Source organism: Apteryx mantelli, chromosome 3 (assembly GCF_036417845.1).
Source record: "Apteryx mantelli isolate bAptMan1 chromosome 3, bAptMan1.hap1, whole genome shotgun sequence".
NCBI classification, from domain to species: Eukaryota; Metazoa; Chordata; class Aves; order Apterygiformes; family Apterygidae; genus Apteryx; species Apteryx mantelli.
Genome location: NC_089980.1, coordinates 50,611,449 through 50,635,182, shown reverse-complemented (window position 1 = coordinate 50,635,182; position 23,734 = coordinate 50,611,449). Strand labels below are relative to the sequence as shown.

Below are 23,734 nucleotides of genomic sequence, written 5' to 3'. Positions count from 1 at the left end.
ATTATCTCTTAATAGTCGTGTTTTCTTCTGTTTCCCAGTTTGGAAATTTTTGAATTTACCAGCCAGTTTCAGCAAAGCCAAGCGGGTCCTGACTAACGTTATGTCACAGGCTATACAAGATTTATTCACAATAGGTCAGGCATTAAAAAGCACTATTTTCAAATTACAATAATCTAATCTTACAGATGCAATGCTTAATGGTCCCACAGCAAGACAGGCAAAGTTCCCAGACTGCTAAGCATGTCCTCCTAACAAGCCCCACCCATCAAAGTTGCTTGATAACATTACTCCGGATGTATCAGAAGAATTATTTGTATCCCACACTAAGCACAAACTGCAAAAACTCCACTTTTCACAGTCATTACTATATCACTATTACCTTAAATGTCAATTGCTTGGCATTCCTTTTAATAGGAATGGTTAATAGACATTTGTATTTGTTAAGCCTAGCGTTCTGAAATCAAATTTTTGTGGGACCAAGCCAAGAATGTGCAGCACCCTCTGAAAGTCAAATGATGCTTCGTAACAGACCTGGTCCAACTGTAATAAATAAATAAATAAAATGAATACTTTCAGTAAGTCAGTCTCTCCAAATATAACTCATACTATGAGAGTTAAATGCTAGAGTGTAAGTAAGTACAAACAGCAGTATTTCATCTAAAACACTACAGTTTAAGAGCTAGCTGAGTTCAGCTTCTAATTTCAATTCTGAAGCCAAAATTTGTCTGTTTGGTAAGTTTTACAGACCCTGAATCTAGGACCCTCAAAACTTGGCCTTCCCTCCTACCTCCACCATTATTTGAATAGCAGTATATGTATCTGTAGAAGACAGTAATTTAGTAATTCTGGGGTTTGGGCCAATGAAAAATGTCTACTTTCAGAAAGCTTTTAGGGTGCTTGATCTTCCCAAAACGGAATTTACTGCCTTTAAAATTATTGCCTTAATATTTCTGAAAAGGCTTATTTTGAAATTTAAATTGCAATTGTATTTTCCATTTTCCCCTTTACAGTGGTGCTTAGTAATTAATCAGACAAGTACATTTATTTGCCCTCATATTTGCCCTCAATTATTAGGACACGGTTGTAATTTTGTAAGTTTTTTTTTAATTACCTGTTTGTATTTTTGGATTATAACATGCTAAGTAGGCTTAGAAAAAGTAGAACAATTTCTGTATCTACAAATTAAGAGACAAATAAATGAATTTCAGTCACTTTAGAATTTACACAGCTAAAGAGTATTGAGTATTCATGTTCTTCTTGAATATTCTGGGATACTCTACTTGATATCGTTGCATATCAAGTTCCTCCAACTGCATAATCAACAGAATGGAAAATGGTTTGCAGCCTCCCGCAATCTGACCTCACTTTGTGGCAGTCACAAACGGCCCTTTAAGCAAGATGCCTTTTAGTTCTCAGTCATAGGCTGAGTTTTTCAACATGAAGATCAAAGCATACAAATTATAATTAATGAATTTATTTTCAAATATACTGCAATTTTTTTAAGAATTGCTATTTCCCATGCATCCTTTCAGATGGCCAACAACAATCACTTCAGCCATCTGTGAAGATGTGCAAAAAAGCTTGCTTTTTCACTTCTCTCGCAGGCTTTGTTACAAAGCCCCCAACAGGAACAAATACATCCGTCAAGAAAAAGGTCTTTTTGGCAACATACGCAGTAAGTATTTTTTATGTAATAAGATAAAGGGAATGATTAACAGAAAAGGCACCTCCTGTTGAATTACAACGATCAGTTCAGAAAGGCTGTATTCATATTCATGAACAACAATATAATCAAAACAAAAATATTGACGTAGGCTCTACTGGGAAATACTGCATGAAGCATACCTCCCTGATTTCTCTCTCAGGCTACAAAAAGAAGATCTGGAACTTACAAAAAAATTCTTTTACTTTTTCTCTCGCCCTTTTTATGAACTCTCACTTGTTATTTTTTGGCACAAGCTCCAAAAAGTTCTAGCCAAAGAACTATTCTAGACCACAGTTCCATTTGAAATATATTTTCCTTTAAAATAAAAACACAGAACCAAAGTTGATGTTCAGAAGATGAAAGCCTTAAACAAACCATCAGTGAAGTTTGTATCAAATCAATAGCTGCCTTTCCCATCATGCCTCTCTATAAATTTCATCAATTAAAAATAAAAAAGAGTTCTAGGATTACACATGTAATCTTGTACCCAACAATAATTTCACAAAAAAAAGCATTCTATTTTTCACCATTCTGTCTCAGCACATCCTGCAAATATAAGTGCCTGTTCCTGAATTTCAGTGAAAGTATTCACACTGCAGAAATATAAGAATTCAATAATTCTTATTTATTAAAAGTGCTTACCCAAATACTAAATATATGCCACAGAAAGCAATGATCTTACAGCACTTTAGTTAGGTCTGCAATATATTTAACACATAAAGGAGCCCCATTTGATCATATAAAGAAGGATTCAGTGTTAGCAGGCAACAGCTGCCAGCACTTGGACACTGCAATAGCTGTTATTAGAAATAGTTTAGGCAGTTTATACATACAGTACTGATGTGCCTTCTGGGTCAAGTATTAGTAATTAGATCATGCACATGAATTGCTCTGTGAAAGGCACCTTAAAATAGACCTGGGGCCAAGCTCACTTTCATCACTATAAATGCAGAGCAGTTTCATTGACTTAAAAACATAATAGGAGTCAATGTGCTGGAATTACTCCCAGGCTCCTCTAACACTGTCCAAGAGAGACAAGAATGGCATATACCGACCAACAAAGAACTGAGCAAGGATGAATATTCTTTGGAAAGGGAGATATTGGTGTATTCAGTACAAAGAGACAAAAGCAGTCCATCTCTTAGAAATGGAAAAATGCTATTCCAGTTTGCCATGGCACTGTATGTTGTGCCACTCCGAATCTTTTTCCATTTGAAGAACAGAAAGCGAAGAACATGAAGTTCCTCCTTGGCTAGGCCTATGCAGCTACCCAGAACACAATGGGGTACCATTACTCGATACAATTAAGAGGAAAACATGGTCCAGCGTTTGTTGCATGTACTGAAGCTGTGTGCACATCCAAGCAAATGAGTAGAAAGACTTTCCCCTCATCTGATCTAATTCTGTCAAAGATTCACACATGGAGGAAGTGGGTGTAAAGGTGACACATGCAGTATATCTTCAGAACTCTCTCTAAGAATTTTAGAAGGCAGTAACTCGCTATTAAGAGCATCCAAGACCTTGATGGGGAAAGGGAAGCTAGCTGAACTCTTGGAAATTCAGGCAAGATATTACAAGGCTGCCCAGAATTGTGCACAGAAAGGTGGGACAGTTACTTTCGACAGAGTGGGATTTCAGGACACAACTACTTGATGCTGCAGGTATATCCTATTTGAAAGGATAAGCAAATTTAAAGAATCTCCATTTTTTCTTTTTAAAAATATTGTTAAAATCCAGTAGAATTGCAAAAACAAAATTCACCTTACTGAATTGTGGATTGTTACTAACTGCACGGGGATAGGTGCTGTGTAGAAAGACACTCACCTCAAAGAGCCTGCCCACAAAAGCAATAAAGAACAGCAAGAAGGAGGAGAAAGAGATCAAACCAACCTTAGGTTTTAATTTGGCTACTCTAAAAAATAAATAGCAGTTATTTTCAACTCACTGCATAGCCAGCCACTGGCAGTTGGCTAGATTCTGTATGCATCATGTTAAGTGGACAAACACTGGAACAGGTTGCCCAGGGAGGCTATGGAGTCTCCATCCTTGGAGATATTCAAAATTGCCCTGACCAACCTGCTCTGGGTGACCCTACTTTGAGCAGCGAGGTTGGACCAGACAATCTCCAGAAGTGCCTGCCAACACCAACTGTTTTGTGATTTTGTGATCAGATTAGCATGGATTTCTGAGAAATTATTTAAGGATGACTGTCTTCCAAAAAGTGAATCAGGGAGGGTGCTCCATATACAAGTTCAAGGTTGGTTTAAAAAAAAAAAAAAAAGGCAGGATACAACTGAGAGTGATGTCTACAAATACATTTTTTAAACCAGCTTCACTGGTGGACAGAAGAGGACCTTGGACAACACAATGGAGGAAAAGCATTGGACATCACAGATGAACAGATTCATAAAGGAACCTGACAGGAGCAGTAGAATGAAATTCATAAGTTTGAAATGCAGGGTCTGAAAAAAAAAAGAAAAACCTACTTAAATCTAAGGTTAAAAGAAATAAACAACCATGGCAGGTGCTTGAGTCAGATCTTACTTTAACACAGCCACTACTCCAGTCTTTCTGAGAGTATCACTAATTTTTCTCACAGTTCCTAGGCAAGACACTGTGTATATTAGTGGGGTGTGATGAGCAGGACTTAGGTAAAAGAGGCAGCAATTTAAGCCACAAATGACCTGTGACCTTCCTCAAGACAGAAGAAAGGTTCTTGATGAAAGAAAGATAAGGCAGATTTGGGAGCCGAGTGAACCACTTCAGTTCTCATTTACTGAAATTTAATGGGCTTTGACCCAGGTTTACAAAATAACTGAACTCCTAACACAAGGGCCTTTCTCAAAACATACAGCCAAAGAACTTCAAAAAGAGCATGCTTTATTTTGTCAAACCAACCTCAAAAACAAGAACCTCAAAACAAAAAAAGAACATTTCTTCCCCTATTACCTACTCCTCTTCCCAACTACACCCACAGGACTATGTTATTTACCACATACCATTATGTAATACGTATATGTTCTTATCCACCCCAAAAGAGAAGTTTTGTTTGTTACCTCTTACCGACAGTTATTTTGACAGTTCTTTTCTGAGAGTCCATCCTCATCTTCTCCCATAATATCCACTGCCGAAAATATCAGTGCAACCAGAATTGCAAAGCAGCATACCAATGCAAAGATCACAATGCATCTTTGCTGGGACTGAAAGAGATTAAGATTTAAAAAGTTTTAGTGGAGTGAACACATTCCAGTCAATGACCTAAGACTCTAAAACTTTTAAATAAGATCTAAAATCCTTTGAGTATCTTACTGCCACAGCTGTCAACATGAAACATACCTCAGCTTGAAAATATATTCTCAAAACTGTCCTTCAGGTACCACCTTGAGATGTACTTTAAATCTGTCAGGTATTGCTAAATAATTCATATCATAAACAATATTCAGAATTTTAAATGCTTTTCATCTGTACCACAAGGAAAGCATTACGTATTAAAATAATTCTCACATCAACTATGTATTCTCTGATTATGCATCAAAGTTACAATACACACTCTAGGATGGCACTCAGCAGTCTTGAGAGTTTTGTTTTGCTTAGTTGAAATAAAACATGTTACTGCAAGAAGACTGAAGAGCAAAGTCATTTTCTTGTTGCTGCACAAAGTAGCTGACATTATTATTATTATAACTGTCACAGCAACAGAGAAACTGGGACCAGCCCTTGCCCCATTGTACTTATACTATAAGGAGAAAAAAAAAAAATCACAGATGACAGGATTCAAGGAAACATTGGGACACTGTTGGTCAATATGATGGACAACACTCTCATGATATAGCATTTCCTTATTCTGTAATACGAAATCCTGCAGTACTCACTCAGATGCAATTCTGTATGGCTCTAGATAAACGTGAAGCCTTCCAAAGGCAATCTCCTGACACACAATTTACAGAGCTGCATGAATGGATAGATTATTGTATTCTGAAACCTAATGTTCAAACAGGTGTAATACGCATTTTCCTACTGAAGGAAATTTGCAGAAAAACATACAGAGGAAAGAAAAACCTAACTTCCATTGCCATATTATTTTCTTACTTTTCATTATTGTGCTGTTAATAAAATCTCACATTCAGAAAAAGAAACCTTGATAAAGGAATGGGAAAGTGCATTCACCTCGCGGTTGCTGCTTAAAAACAACTTCATTATATTTGCAGCGTCCCTGGCATTCATTTTAAGAGGTAATAAGTTTCACAGGAACAAGAACCTCTTCCCACAGGCACACAGAAAGGGCCTGTCTTATTTCTTTCCTTTTAAAATGAGCCTCCAACAATTCCAATTTAGTGCATATCTGAGAAGAACCAAGCTTATGAATTTCAGAACAAATCAGGTATTTTCACAGACTGAAATAAAATGAGTATTTGAAACACAGAAAACAATTTCCTCAGAGAAGCAGGGAGAACTTTTGTGAAAAGCATATCCTTTTACCTAACAGTAACACTGAATCTCCTGCTTAGGCTGTATGCATTTATTTTATACTTTTCAAATATATGTTTAAATTTGTGTTTTCTAATGTATTATCTAAAATTTTTCAAGAATGCAGCATAAGAAAATTCTCTTTAAGCATTTACAGAATCTACTCCCAAGATGAATATATTTTGGATCATTTTTTCTGCTGCTAGGTACAATAACGGCAACCTATGAACAAGAATTAGAAATGACTGCATTTCTGTGCCCAGAGCCAAGGTTGCAGTCATATGCGCAGTGGGAATTAATAGCAAAACGTTACAATATTGCGTCATGCCACTGGCAAGAAAAACTAAGAAATCTCAAAGACAAAGAGGTATTCAGGTCTGGGACACTGCTTTCTGCCATTCCATCATCAGGACAGGTGATCCTCGAAGATGACCTTCATTTCATATAGTTTGTTATGGTCCTGCAGGCGTATTTGCAGAAAGTGCGTGCTGCAGCTTCCTCCAGGCGCAGAGCACATCGTTCCTTCCCGGCGGGCGAGCCGATACTCGCAGGGTCCCCGGAGCAGCCCGAATGGGGTCAGTCATTGAGGCCAGCCCAGCAAAGGCCGAGGCAGCAACCGACGTTTTGTTAAAAGGAGCCTGCAAGACCTCTGTGACGCACATTGCAAACCATAAAAGGCCCTTCAAAACCTTTTCCCAAGCTTAAAACTTAAAGGCCAAAAGCAAAAAGCTATACAAAAAACACAGAACATCAATAATGACATGGTATAACAAGAAATAAAAGCACTTGAAACTGATGCCCTCAGCTCCTTCAATATGAGGAAATTTTATGGTAGAAGTTCCCAGGTGGTCATGTTCTGGGAATACAACTACCTTCCATGCAACAGAGAAAGGCCAAAAAATTCCTGCATGGATCCTGCTAATCCAACTTGAATATATTCCTTGAACTTAGGTGGAATGGGAATTAAAGGCTTCTTGACTTCAGGATTGTAGTATGTATTTGTATAAAGTTTACATCCTTACTCATTCAGTTCTGAGTGTTTACAGCTCGCCAAGCTCTGCCGTTTATTCTCACGACTGCTGCTCACCATGAGTGGTGCAAAGATACCCCTGCAAGGGTATCAGACCCATCCTCCTGCTTCCTTCAGGAAATGCCTAAAGAACCTGGTGTTCGAGCTTTCAGTCTTCAACACTTAATTACTGAATACAGGGTTGGGAGGGACCTCTGAAGCTTATGTAGTCAATCCCTCTATTCATATACATGATTAATTTATACATACACAATTCCTAACAGATGTTTGTCTAACCTGTCCTTAATAAACTCCAGTTGAAAGAGATACTACAGTCTCTTCAGGTAACTTGTTCCATGTGTTAGTACCTTATTGCTGTCTAATTTAAAGTCTCTACTGCTGCAATATAATCTTTCTCCTTCCCATACTTGTTGAAAATGGAGAACAGAGCATTTTCACTTAAATCTCCCATCTAGTGAGATTAATACCAATCAACACTGAAGTTCTTATTAAACAAAAATAGGAAGGAACTGTTCCAAGAGTGCTAAGGTAAGTTAGATATTTTCAAATTGGCCGGGCATTTAAGATACTGGCTGAAGCAAATCGAGAAATTTTAGCACTTATCTCTGAAAATGCATGAGTAAAGTATCAGAAGGCTGGAAAGAGCAAAAATGGTATCTGTATTTAAAAAAGAAAAACCTGAGCAGGGGAATAGGAGGCTGGAAATAACAAACTAGTTATTTCAACTTCAATCTCTAGAAAATACTTGAACAAATAATGAAGTTATTACATGTAAGCACCTGGAAGATATGCAATTTTGTTAAGAACAAGTCATGTCAATCAATTCTAATTTCCATTTTTCTTAATCACGAGTCATGCTATCCTGCCAGAAAAGCTGAGAATAACATATATTTTGATCCTCAGTAAACTTTTATTATAAGCAAGCTAGGGAAACTTAGTCCAGATTATCATAGGAGTGGTGTAAAACTGGTTGGAATACCATGCTTATTGAAAAATTGGGAGGATGTTTTAGAAGAGAGGCAGAGGATTCTGCTGTTTATCTGTTTTTGCTCTATGTCTTCATTAGCAATCTAATTTATGGAATAGAAATGGAAGATGCTTATTAAGTTTTCAGTCAAAGCAAGATCAGGACAGATTGAAAGTATACTGAAAGACTGGATTAAAATTTCAAAATTATCTTGACAATTTAGGGAATAGGGTGAGAAAAATAGGCTAAAATTCAATTACAGAAGAGAAAAGTGCTATCAGCAGGTAGAAGCAATCAGATGCACAGATACAGGAAAAAGCAAAACCAAAATGATTCAGAGGCTGGAGCAGATACTTTAGGAGGAGAGACCAAAAAAGGGTAGGACTCACTAGTTTGCAGAAGAGAAGGAATATGATCAAGGTATACAAAATCATTAACACAGCAGGTAAAGTGAAGGCAAAACTGTCATTCACCATGACTTACAATACCAGAAATAGGGGATGTTTATTGAAAGCAGTAGGAGTTAAGTTTCAAAAGTACTTTTTTATACAGTGGATATTGAGCTTCTGGAATTCATTGCCACAGGAGGTTGTGAAAGCAAATAGTAGCAGAAGGTTTAAAACGGGATTGAACAAAGTCTTTGACAACAAGTCCAAAGCACATACTAGAGAAAGCAGATAGGGATGGGCCCTCTAATTCAGATGCCAGGGGACACGTTATTGCCTCTATTAGAGGCACAGTACCGGGCTAGATGTGCCACTGGTCTGAACAGTAGACCAGTAGAGTATTTCCTATGCTCCTGTATTAAATGCCTGCTTTTTTTTTTTTTTTTTTTTAAACACAGAGACCCCCATAAGTTATAGCAGAGTACAATCTGAACATGAAGCAAGCATGTCACACTATTGTGAAGACTAACACCTCTGCATCATGGTATTGCGTACAAGGCAAAAGTAATCCTTCCTCTCTATTTCAAGTTGATATATCTTATTCACCTTTCAAGGCTGGACAATCACAGAAAGCTCAGAAAAAATCAACAGCAGCAAGATGAGATCTAAAGCACTTGTTCCAGAAGAAAAAAAGATTTTTAAAGTTGGTGGTGTTTAACCTGAAGAAAATGGGGGAGAAGACTATAAAACCCCTTGAAATACATCAAAGGTTGCTGACAGTGAGAAAGTAACAATCTGTTCTCCCCATCCATGACAGGTAGTGATAAGTGCAGCACAAAAAACCCTCCAGTTCAACACTAGAAAAGTTTCCAAGAAAAAAAAAAAAAGGAAGAAAGAGAGTGCTGGAACAGATTCCTTGAGTTGTGGCATCTCTATCATTGGAGAGCTTTAAGAAGAAGTTAAACCACTGCTAGAAGATGTAGATGTACCATTACTATATTGGATGTGTCTAACTAAATTTGTCCTGCGCTGGTTTTGTGGAAGAAGGGATAGAACAGCTGAAGTCTCGAGGTCTCTCTCTTACAAATTTATTTTGCTTAAATTCTTAAAATTCAGTCCCTACTGCCACTTGATTTCACACCGATATCTACTTGAGTTAGGCTCCTGATTCCTCTTAGAGATCAAAAAGCCTCAAGAAGATGTGAGAGTGACTGTCCTTAAAATTGTGAAGGACCAAAGAAGCATTTGAAAAGATAGGCTATAGCAATTCCAGATTATTTGATAATTTTCCCTTCCCCCATCTGAGTCCCAAATAAAGAGCTACTTAGCAATCAAAACTAATGCTGAACTAATCCAAACAGCAGTGTCAGCTTGTAAATATTCAGTCGTGGTTACCACAATTAACAATCAGAAAGAGGATCAAGAGTTAATTCTCAAAAAAAACCCAAAACTTTAATTTCAGTCATATTTTCTAAACAAACAAGGCATATGCAGTCGCACTGTCTACCCAGCAGTGTCTGTCTCTCCAGTGTCTTTTGAATCTGTATTTGAAAGCTAGATCTATAGAAATTTAATTATCTGAGACATTTTATGCAATTCACTCTCTAGGTAAACTTGGCTGAGAGCGATCCAAATTTGCGCCTCTCCCAAGGGGAAGGCCGTCCAAGGCTTTGCCTTTGAGCACGCACACAGCTCGGCGCTGCGCAGCCTCACACAGATGGGGGCAAGAGGCAGGAGGAAGATGAGGGCACTGAAATCGCTGCCACGGCGGTAGACGCAGGGGGTCCAGGACCACAGCTCACATCCATAGGGAAGCAGCTGCGCTGGCTCCTGCTGCTCACCGAAAAAAGGTTTCATCAAACTGGCCAGGCATATAACACACTGACAGCAAGGGTACTAGAAACAGGAGAATAATAAACTATGGAAAACATCCAAGGCTTCACGGGGTGGCTGTCTGAACCTCCTCCACACAAAGTGCCATATTACAGAAAGCAACTAGCATTCAGAACATGAGTCTGTAAGAAAAACCAGGGTCTCCAGCACATGACCAACTAACCTCTGAGACATTTTTGTTGACTAGAACCGGTATGAGCGAAGGGAAGAAGGGCCTTAATACATTTAAGTGTTCACGTACTACTAGCCTGAAATCGGGTCCTGACTTCTCAACATGATATACTGACTCAGTCTTTAGCATAACGTAAGACAGTACTGCAGTCTGACAATGCCAAAAAAGGTCAGTGTCTACGCCCATAATAACAGGCTACTCAAACCCAGTGTCTCCTCTAAAGAAAAAAAATGTATTGGGCCTGAGTAACCAATTCAAAATACTGAAGAAAAGAACTGAGAGAACAAATCTAAATGAATATAAAATTGAAAAGATACAAATCAAAACAGGAAAAAATGGTAGAAAAAAGGTAAAAAATTAAGATTAGCACTTAAGTGTCTATGAACTAGAACAGTGCAGCTAAAAATAGTGTTCCTAATGCTTACACATATACAGTCCTTAACTTTATATACTAGATCTTTAATGTACAGATAAAAGACCTTTTACATATAACTTTAGTCCACAAAAACTAATTAAAAACTGAACTCAGCCCTCTTCAGAAATCAGCTGAAACACTGCAAAAATATCACTGAGCATACAAACATTTAAAGGTCTAATTTTTCCCATCAAGCGCTGGATCCCACAGGCAGCATGTTGAGAAAGAACAAAATTAAGAAATAAATTAAGGCGCAAGCCATGCAGTGTATTGCAGAACTGCCCATTTAAAACCAGTTGTTACGCTCACCAGAGGACAGCGGGCTGGGGGGATCTAGCCGATAATGCAGAGACCGGCCTAGCACCTGCAGGGCCCAGGTAACAGCAGGGGCCACGGCTGTCTGACCGCTGGCAGGAAACGCTCGGCATTCCCAGGGCACAGCAGATCTAGCAGGCAGAAAGCTCCACAGTAGCCCTACTTCTCTATGCACCTAGTTTAAATTTGATGTTGATGGCTTTCAATGGAAAGTTTGCCTGAAATATCGGAGTTTCTACAAATCAGAGCTTTTTTTCCCCAGAACTCTCAACTAGATTCTGCAGTAACCTGCCCCATTGGGTCTGTCTCCAGCCAGCAATTCTTGTGTTTTGATGAGCAACAGAGGAAACCCTCTAAGCTAGTATTATCTCTTCCCCATTTATCATAATCCTGTTCTTCCTACAGCCCCTGACCTGTGACTTTCTTAAATCTCTTCTGAAATGAACAGCTCATGGTATGGTCTATATTTTAAATCTAAAGATTAATCATTTTTAGTCTAAAGTGAAATGGAACACTTTTAATGTATAAAGGGGAACATTAGACTTCCCTCATAAGTTGCAGGTGAAACATGCTCATAACATTTTCAGTAGGTATTTTAGAATTATTTTAAATGCTTCACTAAGAAAGGAAAAAGGTCCCACGTTTGAAATAATCACCTCAGTAATTATTTGGAGCTGTGCATTTAACACATGCATAACAGATATTTGCTTATTTCAGGTTTTATTTTAATTTGGTCACCTCTGAACACCAAAGTGGGCTGGAGCACCAAAGCATCCATCCTGCTGTAACCACTCCAGAGTCACTCCATTCCTCTAAATCAGCCTAATAGACATTGCTCTGGCAACATAAACCTGCCCCAAACCACACAGGATTAGTGTAACAAGCTTTACAGACAGCTTTAGCTCCTGAGGTAGGGCTCCTAAAGGAGCAAAACATATAAATAAATTTTAACATCAACTGTCATGCAAATAATGCATGTTCTAGGCTAAGGACAATCTGTGGAGGCAGTAAAATCCCTCAGCTCCCTACAGAAATCAAGGTGCGGAGAGTGCTCTTCACCCCTCTGGGACCCTAAAATTCTTGCTGGTAATTCAGAGCAATTGCAAACCCTGAATCCAGGACAAGAAGCATTAAGGGACATACAGGGGAGTACTGAGGGTGCTGGTATTATGATATTTAGCATTACAACATCAGAGAATTCAAGACTGCCTGACAGAGAGGATCGGCAAGACTTGGGACAGCTACTTTGTTTGCACACAATAAATGCACTTTTACATGCAAAGGACCTTTCAGGGTAAAATACAGGAACCCTAACAATGTCAGGATAAGAAAGAGATTGAGTAGGTCCATGACAGGCCAATCTATACACACGTGGCATCCAAAAAGCACCTAAATGTCTTTATGGATTTTATCCATATCTGTGCCATGTCCCCTGAAATCAGACAGACTTTGCAATGTAGATCCTGTTCCAGGTCAGTTATTATATATATAACTTCCCTCTCCATACAAATATCTGTAGCTATATATATATGTATATATACAGGCACACACGCACGCACAGACAATGTATATATAATAATGACCTTTAAAAGCCAGCACGAATCTGTTCCTAAATCACAAGAAAAAATTGCTAGTAGCTTAGATTAAGTTAGGTATGTTTGTATGTGAAGACTATATGCAGATACATACACTGATTTTACACCTGCTATCTTTCATTTACAAATGATAAAGTGTCTGCTACATTTAAAAGGAACTATAGTTTATTTTGGTACTTTAGTAACCGTGAAAAATAAATACTAATTACATAGTTAAGTAACCTAAAACTTGCTAACAGAACAGCATCAGCAACAAAAATCACATTTCTGTCAGAGAAGTGTTTTATCTGGTATTTCTGCTAATAAGGTTTTAAACTACACTAAATGAAATCTAGAAGTAACCAAGAATTTTTTTTCGCAGTGCTTGCATATGTCATTTTTGGAACATGAAATGATCATATGTTTAGTCAGCTCAAGCATCTTCATTTCCAGTCTTTCACTGTTTTTGTAAGATTTTTTCAAAAAGAGACAAGTAAAAGAGATTTAAAATAAGAAACTGTGGCGACAAGCACATAAAGGAGGCTGAAGGTTCATTGACAAATTTGAGCTGAAGTGCAGTACCGCAGCATAGCATACTTGCCACCCTACCTTGATGTGAGCTTTTTCTTAGCCAGTCTAATTAACAATGCAAAGTACATTGCCTTAAACTTTCTCCACCAAGAATTTAGCAAAAGCATTTCACCCTGCAATTGGGGCAGGCTAAGAGTGCATGCGTCATTAGTTACAGCAGCAACATATTAAGTCAAGGTAAAGCAATCATATTTTACAATCAAAGGCAGGTGGTGCAACTGAACCTGGAGCTACATTTAACTTGGTTTAAAATTAGCTGACTTGTAAATTGCCAGTTTGCCTGGCACGTGTCAAAAACAAAATCAGAAGAGTTCAAACGAGTTAGAGAGAGAGAGAGAGAGAGAGAGAGAGAGAGAATTTGCTTTCACTCACTCTGATGAGACACACACAGGGAAAAAGTTTTATTAACACTATTATAAACCGACACAAGTTCATGAAATGAAATAATCTCATATGGGAAGCATTTATTTTTAGCTCATTCTGAATTTCTAACTACACTGTAAGTACGTGTTGAAATAATAGATTTGCTACTCGGCCAAGCAAGTTAATTCCATTGTCACAGAGAACACAACCAATGTGACATTCACAATAGGAATTATATTCTACTTTAAAGAGAGATAAAGGAAAATAAAGAGGGGCTTATGATCCATAGCTAATCAGAGAGATAAAGGTAAACCAGATAATTATAGTGATTATGTGTATCTGATCCATGCTTTCTTTCTTATGACAGACTTGAAAGGTAATTTAGCTACCATGTTTTTTATGCTGTAAAAGTCTCTATTTAAATTAAATGACAGTATTTGTAATTTTTATATCCTAAGTAATTCTACTTCATGGATAATTCCTTTACTGGCTGGAAAATATGTAACATAACGAGTCAAAGATGGGACTACTGTACTGATTTAGGCTTCCAGGAACTAAAAATTATATATTAAAAAATAGGCTCCTACAGGTAAAACTGACTTTGGAGAGTAGGAAACAGATATTTGGCCCAGATCATTCCTTGCCTACCTAATGCTTTTAGGGAATTCTCTAAGCCAAGATCTCGAAATTTCTGCAGAAAAGGAACCAGAGACAAAAGTCTCCTCCTTGGCATTTCCTGCCTTGCCCATTCAGCTGACCCTTTCTGTGATTCCAGCTAAATCTTTTCATGGTGATAGGAAGACGGAAAAGTGGGATGTCACCGACAGCAGCACCATCCCCTACTCTGCATGCAAAGCCCCCACATGAAAAAAGGCAAGTTGGGAGTACCCCCTCCCACAGCTGCTCCCCAAAGCAGTCACCCTCTGTAGGGGGGACAGGGCCTCTGATCCACTCCACTTCTCTCCCAACTGCGAGAAGCAATAGCCCAGTAATTTTAGGTGATTTTTTGTTTGTTTGTTTGTTCTTTTCCTTCCCAAATGAAAGCACCTCCTGGCAAAGCAGGAACAATTTAAATAAGGAAGAATTTATTACTTTTTCAAAGTTTTCACTAACTGGAATGTCTGATTCTAGCTTAGTAATTATTGTTAGTTGTTAATAACGACTCTTATCGGTTCAGAAACATCCAGTCAGAAAGCCTTCCCCAAATCACAGCAAAAAGAAGATTCGAGAGTAGGCTATTTACAATGAGTGTGAATTTGCTAGCAGGAGAAAAATAGAAGAGAACCAAGCAATTTGCCCAAAGTAAATTATTCACGGCTGTCCTCTTCTTTCACTGTGCCAGCTACGATTGCCCTCTCCTCCTTCCCTTCTCCACTTAACAGCAAAATATTCATCACTGTTGCTGCTCTCCCTCTAGCAAGTCACCACTGTATTCCTCATTCTGCCATTTTACCTGTTTCTCTCTTCCCACAGTGCAGAGGAGCCCGCAGAAGGGATACCAGGGTTCAAAACCACTGGAAGATAACAGGCATTCGGAGGGAAGGACAGGAAACAGCACCACCAACTTCCAGCTTCTGTAGAGTCAAAGGGATTAGGTTTCTCGAGAGTGCTACAAGCACGTTTCTGCACTAGCAGAATGCAAAACTACTCGCCTCTGCCTAACTTTTCAACTCGCTCTGGAATCACCTGCTACTTCTTTCATCAGTGAAAATGTTCCCCTCTAAGTCTTTCCCGCACTGCCTTTGCACCACACTCAGAAGATCAGAATCCCTCTGCTTTGCCAGGGTACAAAGGTGTCCCGATTTACAGACTTTTGCCAGGTTTCGTTTCTCTGCCTTGCTTTTCTCATACATCGCCTTTGTAGAAAAGACTTTTGTCCTGCTCTTCCCTTAGTCTAATAATGTCCTTATAGTATTATTCTAGTGACTTGGGCTCATTTCCTATTGGTCTATTATCTAATCAAAATACTTGCTTTGTTTTTCTTACTCTGTTCATATATCAGAAATATTCTACCTTTTCTAGATCATAATTTCCACCACCTTACGTGTAAGGATAATCTGTCAACATCATAACTGACTGAATATATATTAAAAAATCAATTTGGCTTCCTATACTTTCTATCTTGTCTTTGATTGTTTTTTGTGCCTAAGACATTTAAAATTCAGATAAAACAGAGCCCTGTCACATAAAACATTTCAGCGTGGATACTCCAGCACTGAGTAAGATGGAGTCTGTACTGCAACTATCCTCTCAGTTGGACCACTACTTTCTCCAACTCATTATCAATTTTTCACAGCACCTATAGGAGTTTAAAATCTGTTGGAGACCACCACCTTTTTATTAAGTCAACCAACGGATTTAAAAGTTATTAGGAAGGAGACAGATGCACGCACATGAATATACTATTTACACACATGCACACACAATCTTGACCAAAAAATTCTCAGTTTGAGAGGACAACAGTCTTAAAGATTAAATATGGTATCAGATGACTATGACTACTATGGAGGAAAACTGTACAGGTGTATGGCTGCTCCCATCAATATCATTAAGTGTCCTGACCTCTCTGAGTTTGTCTCCTGCATTATGATTGTTTTAAAATCAGTCGTTAATCACTACAGATTTTTTAATCATTGCCAGTTTGGACTTTTTAATCATTGTATAAACCAAAACATGGAATGAAGCTACTGTGAAGTTCTGTTTTCTTATTCTCAGTTCTGTAGTAGAGAATCCAGACACAGGCAAAAAACTGTAAAAAGAGATGAAGACAGACCTTGAATACAAAATGCCGAATCCTGCAAAATAGCAATTTGACATGGGGGAGGCATCCAGTCCTCACTGATGTTCCCATGTTCCTGAAAGGAGAGGAGATGTATTGCACCTCAGTGATAGAAATGACGATGTTTCTGAGAAAGTTACAGGAAGACGCAACTACATGCCAACGAATGTCACTAAACATCATCATCATTCATTCTACTGTAAAGTCCAAATATTTTTCCGAGGCTTTTTTTTGACAGTATAGTCACAGTAAAAGAATACTCTTTTGGGAGGAAAGGAAACCAAACTATTTGGAATATAAGACTCTTAGAGCAGACTACCAACTGAATAAAATTGTTCTGGCACAGGTTTCTGTTCACAATACTATAAAAGTCCTTTCAAAACTGCAAAATAAACTGTAGCTTTAGTTCAGTTAAACAGCAAAACCCTATTACAGCAAAAGGTTCCAGATAGATAGAAAGATTCATCTGGAAAATCCCAGGCTCAGGATGTAAATCTCATTACCAATCTAAAAATAAAGTCCTAATTCTGGATAATAATATTCTATTAGAAGCTCTGCCTCTCAAAAAAAGTAGCCATTTGTTAAGTTTATAAGAACACACAGATGCCTAAAGTTCACCTGCCATGTTGTCAGAAATTTTCATATTAAAAAAAAGTTCCAGAGGTCTCAGAATACAGAATTTTGTTCCTTTCTCAGCAAGTAGGACTGGTAAAAAAATTGCCGGCATTTTGGAAGTAATTTGAGGTATGTAGACCATATTATATTAATTGGTGCTTTAAGTTTTTTCCTGAAAGCAATAACTGTAAAGCACATCGGAAGCACACTTACGAATATAAACTCAGACTCTAAATAGTATTTATATGCACTGCTGAAGGCTGCAACGTGCATCACAAGAATAAAGACAAATACAGTGTTTATTGTGTATTCTGGTAAAACAATAAAGAAAATTTAAATAAAATTAAGTACGCATTTTGTTTCTAAATACATAACCTTTTAACCAGGAAGATTTTAAGCAATGCATATGGATAGACTACAACTCATGAACAACAAACTCTAGCCATTTATAAAGAGAACTACTAAAATGTCCTGTGGTGTATATATATACACTATATAGGTGCTTCTTCCAGAGCACATTCAAAACTAAGTATTTTGATTCTGTCCTTCAGAGAAAGATAGTGTACAATATCAGAACAAGACAGAACTATGGTAGAAGGTATATGAGGGGCTGGGTATGTGCTCATATTATCAGCTGGTTAATACTCCATTTTCATTTCCACATAGGTTTTAACTTTAAGAATCAGCTATTTATTCTCATACTACTCTCTCAAGTGATTTCTACGAAAAAAAAAAAAAAAAAACCTAAAGAAAGCATTGCTCCACAAGCTGCAAGAAAGCTTTCTTTTCTTGATGGACACACTGAATTAATGCCAGCCAAGCAAATCAATAGGTTTTTTTGCTGGCATTTATAAGAAATATACACATATATACACATATGTTCTATAAAGCTTATTTCTGGGCAAACGGCACCTTATTTCAAAAGCATAAAGTATCAGCTCCCAAACTTTTTGGGTCACTAAAACACTGCCAGGTTTCAAGAGCTGTAATAGAAAACCACACATATTTGCCATCAAATTGCAAATGCAATAAATATGAAATAAACAGAAATACTTAATACATTTCAGTGAGTCAGCTGCAGACCATCCACCATAATTCTGCAGAGCATCAGTGCTGTCCAGACAACTTTCTACTTTACCACTTTCTACTAAGAAATCATTTCACAGATAGAGTTTAATGATCAGTGGGACAAATGTACTTTTTCTATAGCAGGCAAATGTGGAAGAAGATGCACAGAACTCTAATGCCAGATCCCTCTCAAACCTAACTCTAAAAATGTACAACAGGGATCTTCAGAATAGGTGGCAAAGGACAGTATTTCGTAGCACCTTTGAGTTAAATACATGCATACACATGCATTATAGACATAAATGTCTACAAACATACTGAGATGCTATATCACTAAAAATGTTAAATGCTTTGCAATGTGCTTATCAAATGAACCACACTTGTTATGGCTTAGTAAGCAGTTACTAGTGAAAGGGTTTCTCTGACATGATGTGCTTATCTACTAAAGATCCACCAGTCCTGATGAGATAAACTAATGCTAGCACACTCCCAGTACAGATTTAAGTCACTATACCAGCCATGATCTTCTAATCCATTTCTCACGTTCCCCGTTTTTATACTAGCAAACTTCTCACCTGCTCCTGCATTTCACCCTGACCCCCCTCACCCCCTTTTTGTATTGAATTTGCTATTGGCTTTGAACCAATCACTGTGGATAACAGCAGTTTTGCCACAGATTTTTAATGGAGCAAGACTTAACTCAATCTTCAAAAAGCCGAAAATCCACTTTGAATATAAATATGATAAATTCCTTTCAAATCATAAAACTATAACCTTTCTGTTTCAGGGGGCATTAAAATGCAGGCTATAATCACATAAAAGTCACTTGTTCAACATAGCCTTTTCCAGGGACAATATGTACTTCAATATTTAAAACCTTTGCCTTTGCTTTAGTTCATTCTGTCTGGCTATGAAAACTCCAGTTCCCTAGGGATTTAAAGACATAATTAGATATGGGCCAAAGCCAAAGCTGATTCACTTCCCTGAGCCCAAAATCAGATATTGCCAATGACAAAACTGCAGTTACCGCATTCATTTTGGCATGCTCAAAATATACAGCCAGCTGGAAACCTCGCAGCTCAAGCCCTTCTCCAGTGTGACAAGGAGCTCTATCAGAACAGCCTCCTGATCTCATTTTGAGATTACGCTAAATATATGACATATAGATAGTGTTTCTTTATGTATGGCGTAAAGTCATCAGTTTGATCTATATTTTGAACACAAAAGCATCGATTGAAATTTAGCAGATGATTCAAAGCATCTGGTGCCTTATTAAATATTCACATATTACCCTATTACATTCACATATTACCCTATTAACAAGGAGAGATGACATTTTGATTTTGCGTTGTCGCTACGACTTTTTGACAGATTTACAATTTTCTGTGTCCTCTTCTTCTGTGCCAATCTTAAAAGCCCCTTCCACAACATCAAACAGTTCTAGATTTTGTCCTTTTTATGACGATTATGCTCCTCTAGGGGACACACCAAAGGGCAAGACATTTCACTTCATCTGCTAGGACTGCAAAGATGGATTTGTTTCTGAAGATTAGCTCTGTGCTCAGCTGCTAAGCTTTTGCTGAGAAAAAGTGAACTAATTAAATGAGAAACCATAAAGGCAACTCCTTCACCAAGTTAACCAGTTTCTTCAAAATTTGCACTAATATAAACAAACAGAATTTGGCCCTTCTTCATCTTAGTTCATCCATGGCTGACAACTTCTACAAGTTATTTAGTAAAGATAAAAATGTTTTAAAACAAGACATTCTGATATATCTCTCTTGCATAGCTCTCACCCTAGTCCTCACAGAAACAAAATAATAGGTATAGTGGAAAATAAACTAAATGAGCTATGTCAACTACACACTAATTGTTTTGCAATAAATGGAAATATTTTGAAAAATATTATGAAACTCAACAGTTTCACCTTATTACTTCCAGATAGGTTTCTGGATTAGTGTAGATGAAGCAGAGAAACTATGTTTTTAAACACAAGGAGAAAAAATTATCAGTCTTTATCTAAGTCACTGTAGTTTGCAATGAAGGAAGTTACCCAGCCATTTACAAATTCAATAAATATGCTTGCGCTTATCCAGAGATTGCTCCAAGGACACTGTATCTATTTGTTATATCTGCAGAAATTAAAACATTCACTTTCTGATGTTTTGTGGCTGTGCAAATTACTTTGTAGATGGCAACTATGGAAATTTATTTCACTCTCTACTATGTAAGAATGCTCAGGGACCATAAACGATTATTTGGGCCCTTCGACAAAAAACATCCCCAAGTTTCCGGCTCAAACAATCAATGAGGGAAATCTCCAACGCTCTGTTCTCTGCTAGACAACTGCAATTCTTCCAGCAGAAAGCGGAAAAAGTATCCAGGCGATTTTCTTGACTCAAACGAAGATCTTCAGCAATTCTGTGAGAAAGAAGAAATTGTCGGGGGGGGGGGGAGGGGGCGGTGGGAGGGAAAAACAAAGGAAAACCAAAAGAACATTGCTTGAAAATTTTGCTGTCATCTTCCACTTAGTTTGCCTGAGATACGCACAGCACAGAACACAGCTTGTGATCAAACAGTTGTTTAAAATGTTGTAATTAATGGTCTGGACAGTATTGTTTTTGAAAAACAACACCATATCCTCTTTCAAGCTTTTGCATGCTGCTGTCCTGCAGCTCGGTGGCCATAAAGCCAGCAGAGCTACTTCAAGGAGGATTCCTAATGCGTAGGCAAACTGAGCCATGCTCCTGTGGCAAGACAGGGACAAGGCTGCTGGCCAGCACGGCCCTGCACTGTCATTATTCAGAGAGCCGGAGCGGCTACAGGGCAACATCGATGCCACCAAAATGGATTAATGCTCACTAGATGATGGCATTCCCAAGGCAGCCAAAGATAATGAGGCTGCAGAAGTTGTTTAAGGCCACTTTTCTCAACAGCAGTCTTGACTTATTGTACAAGGCAATTAAACAGATAGTGGGCTGTCTGTAGCACCCAGTGCTGACAATTTTTTTTAATCTTTATTATTTCTCTAAGGTACACATAGCCAGAAAAATCAGGAAGGTGGTTATGTTGATGCAATGCTGTAGGATCAGAACTGCCCTTTTCAGCATCTCTGAGAGAGGAGAAATCTATGGTCTAGAGTCTACAGGGTAAAGGAGGGCAGGAAAGGAAGAATTAAGTTGGAGCTCACCAAGTAGAGTGACAGAACAATAAGAAAGAGGAATTGAAAGAACTACTTTCAGAAATACAAAAAGACCACTGCCACCAAAGCATTACTGAGTTTTGATGCTGAGTTCCCCTGAAAATGATACACTGACTCCCAGGCAAATCAAGCAAGAGGCCTAAAGACTCAGGTTTAGATCTGCCAAGCAGGGCGAGTGCTCCAGCACTGTCATAGTAACTACAGTACTTACATTCACTGGCCTTGATGTTGGAGCAGAGAGCATAACGAAAAGAAAATACTGTCATCCTGCATCTGCTATTCAGAAACCCCTTCCATAATAAAGCTATGCTCAAATTCATTTTACCTTTTTTTTCCCTTTATCATATAAGTGTCTAGTATATCCAAGGAATAAAAAACAATCTTTTCATATAGCAGTGGCAGTATATTTCTCTTTTCTTTTTCTTCTGCAGTCAGATTATCTTTTTGCTACCACTCACTGATCCTCCCTCAGTTTCAGCAGCTTTCCTGCCTCATCTTTGAAAAGATATCTTTGCACTGGAGAACAAAGATGCATTTTGACTTTATAGCATGCCCCAACACCTTCACTCAAAAAGCCAGGGAGACTTCAGTATGTTCTACAAAATCTTTTGACTGCTGTCAGAAGTGTCAGAAAACAACATCAAAGTCCCCTAAGAATACGGGAGGGTGCCAAAACCAGACAGAGCCGCAGAAGCAACTTCTGTCTATTTTTGCATCATTGTGGATGGTCTTCATTTACAGCATGCACTCTGAAACTTTCAATAGTTTCAGCTGCTGCCAACCCATGGCCACAGTGAATAGCTTATTATGGCTTATTCCACCCATGATACCCTACAAAAACTGAGCAGCTGTCACACCTCACCTTGAAATACTAGCCATTCTGAAAACAATATCTGCCCTTACCTGCTGATTGCAAGGAAGACCTCTCCTCTTCTACCTGAGGTATTTCTTTCCCTGGCCTTGTTTATGAAGGTGCAGAGAGCTTCCTCTCCTCTTTGGATGCTACAATGAGTGCTCCCCCTGCTGTCTAGTAATAGATTTCAGCTCGATTTAGTTTATAAAGATAATGCAGATACACTCAGATAGCATAGAAACTCTGAGTGCCACGACTGTGGAGGAATTCCCTCTTTTGTTTTAGCCTCCCTCGGGGCTACAATTTCCATTCTTAATCTCAATCCAAAAAACGCACCTAGGGAGTTCTGAAGATTTTGAGTTAGGAGAAGCACTGTTAAGCTAAACATTATAAAAGGGCTACTCGGCTAAAACCATCTCTATATGTCTTTTATCTTTGTGTTTCAAGGGTTAAAATCAGAAATAATCTGCAAAGTTACACTAGTGCATCACTGAAAAGTCAAATACAGTAATAATTTTCTAATATTAAGATTTCCTTCCCCAACATTAACAAGAGCATGTTAAATAAACATTCATTACTGTTCTCATTGTTCATTTTCTTTGTGAAAAGTTCCCCCTTATTTTAGTGGGGAGATAAAATTAACTGATGACACAAAGTTGCACAGATTAGTAAAGAATGTAGCCAAAGGCAAGAAACAGTAGTAGGACCCATTGATGCTGAGTGACTGGATAATAAAATGGCAGCAGAAATCCAATAAAGGCACATATAACACAGTGCACATAAAGAAAAATTTATCCTAATTTCATTTGCCTCAAAGTTTGCTCTAAACTGAGTATTACCATTTGTGAGCAAGATCACAGTTACAGTAGACAGCTCTGTGGAAGAACTGACTTAGTATACAGAGGTCAAAGAAGCGACCTGAATTACTAAGAAAGGAACAGAGGACCAATGAAAATTGCTTTACACAAATGTATAAATCCACAATGTACCCACAGCTTGAAAGTCAAGGTCCTCTCTTCTCAAAAAAACACAGAACAACTGGAAGAGGTATGGAAAAGGGCAAAAAGTCTACAATGCTTCTGTATAAAGAAAGAATAAATAAACTGGAAGACTTCATCTTGGAAAACACATGACTAAGGGAGGAAAGTCACAGAACTATAAATAAGTGACATGGAAAAGATGACTTAGAAACAGTTATTCACTGCCTCTGTCAATAAAAAGATTAAAGAGCATTAAATCAGTTAGGTGGCACGTTCGACATGAACAGAAAGAGGTACTCTCTCACTTATGCACTGTTAGGTTACGAAACTCCTTGACACAGGGCACTGGAGATGCTAAA

At 38.1% G+C, this 23,734-nt stretch overlaps 1 protein-coding gene across 4 annotated transcripts in view; it reads right to left on the bottom strand.

Moving 5' to 3' along the window:
• Positions 1-23,734, bottom strand: part of PLD5 (phospholipase D family member 5) — a 189,966-nt gene that overhangs the window by 114,600 nt on the left and 51,632 nt on the right. For 3 of the 4 annotated variants that reach the window (XM_013943859.2, XM_013943860.2, XM_013943863.2), the window contains one exon: positions 4,769-4,905. In XM_013943859.2, the coding sequence (XP_013799313.1) occupies positions 4,769-4,905 (137 nt within the window). Of the gene's footprint in view, positions 1-4,761; positions 4,906-23,734 lie in introns of those variants that run through there. The other variant, XM_067293354.1, reaches the window with a different exon arrangement.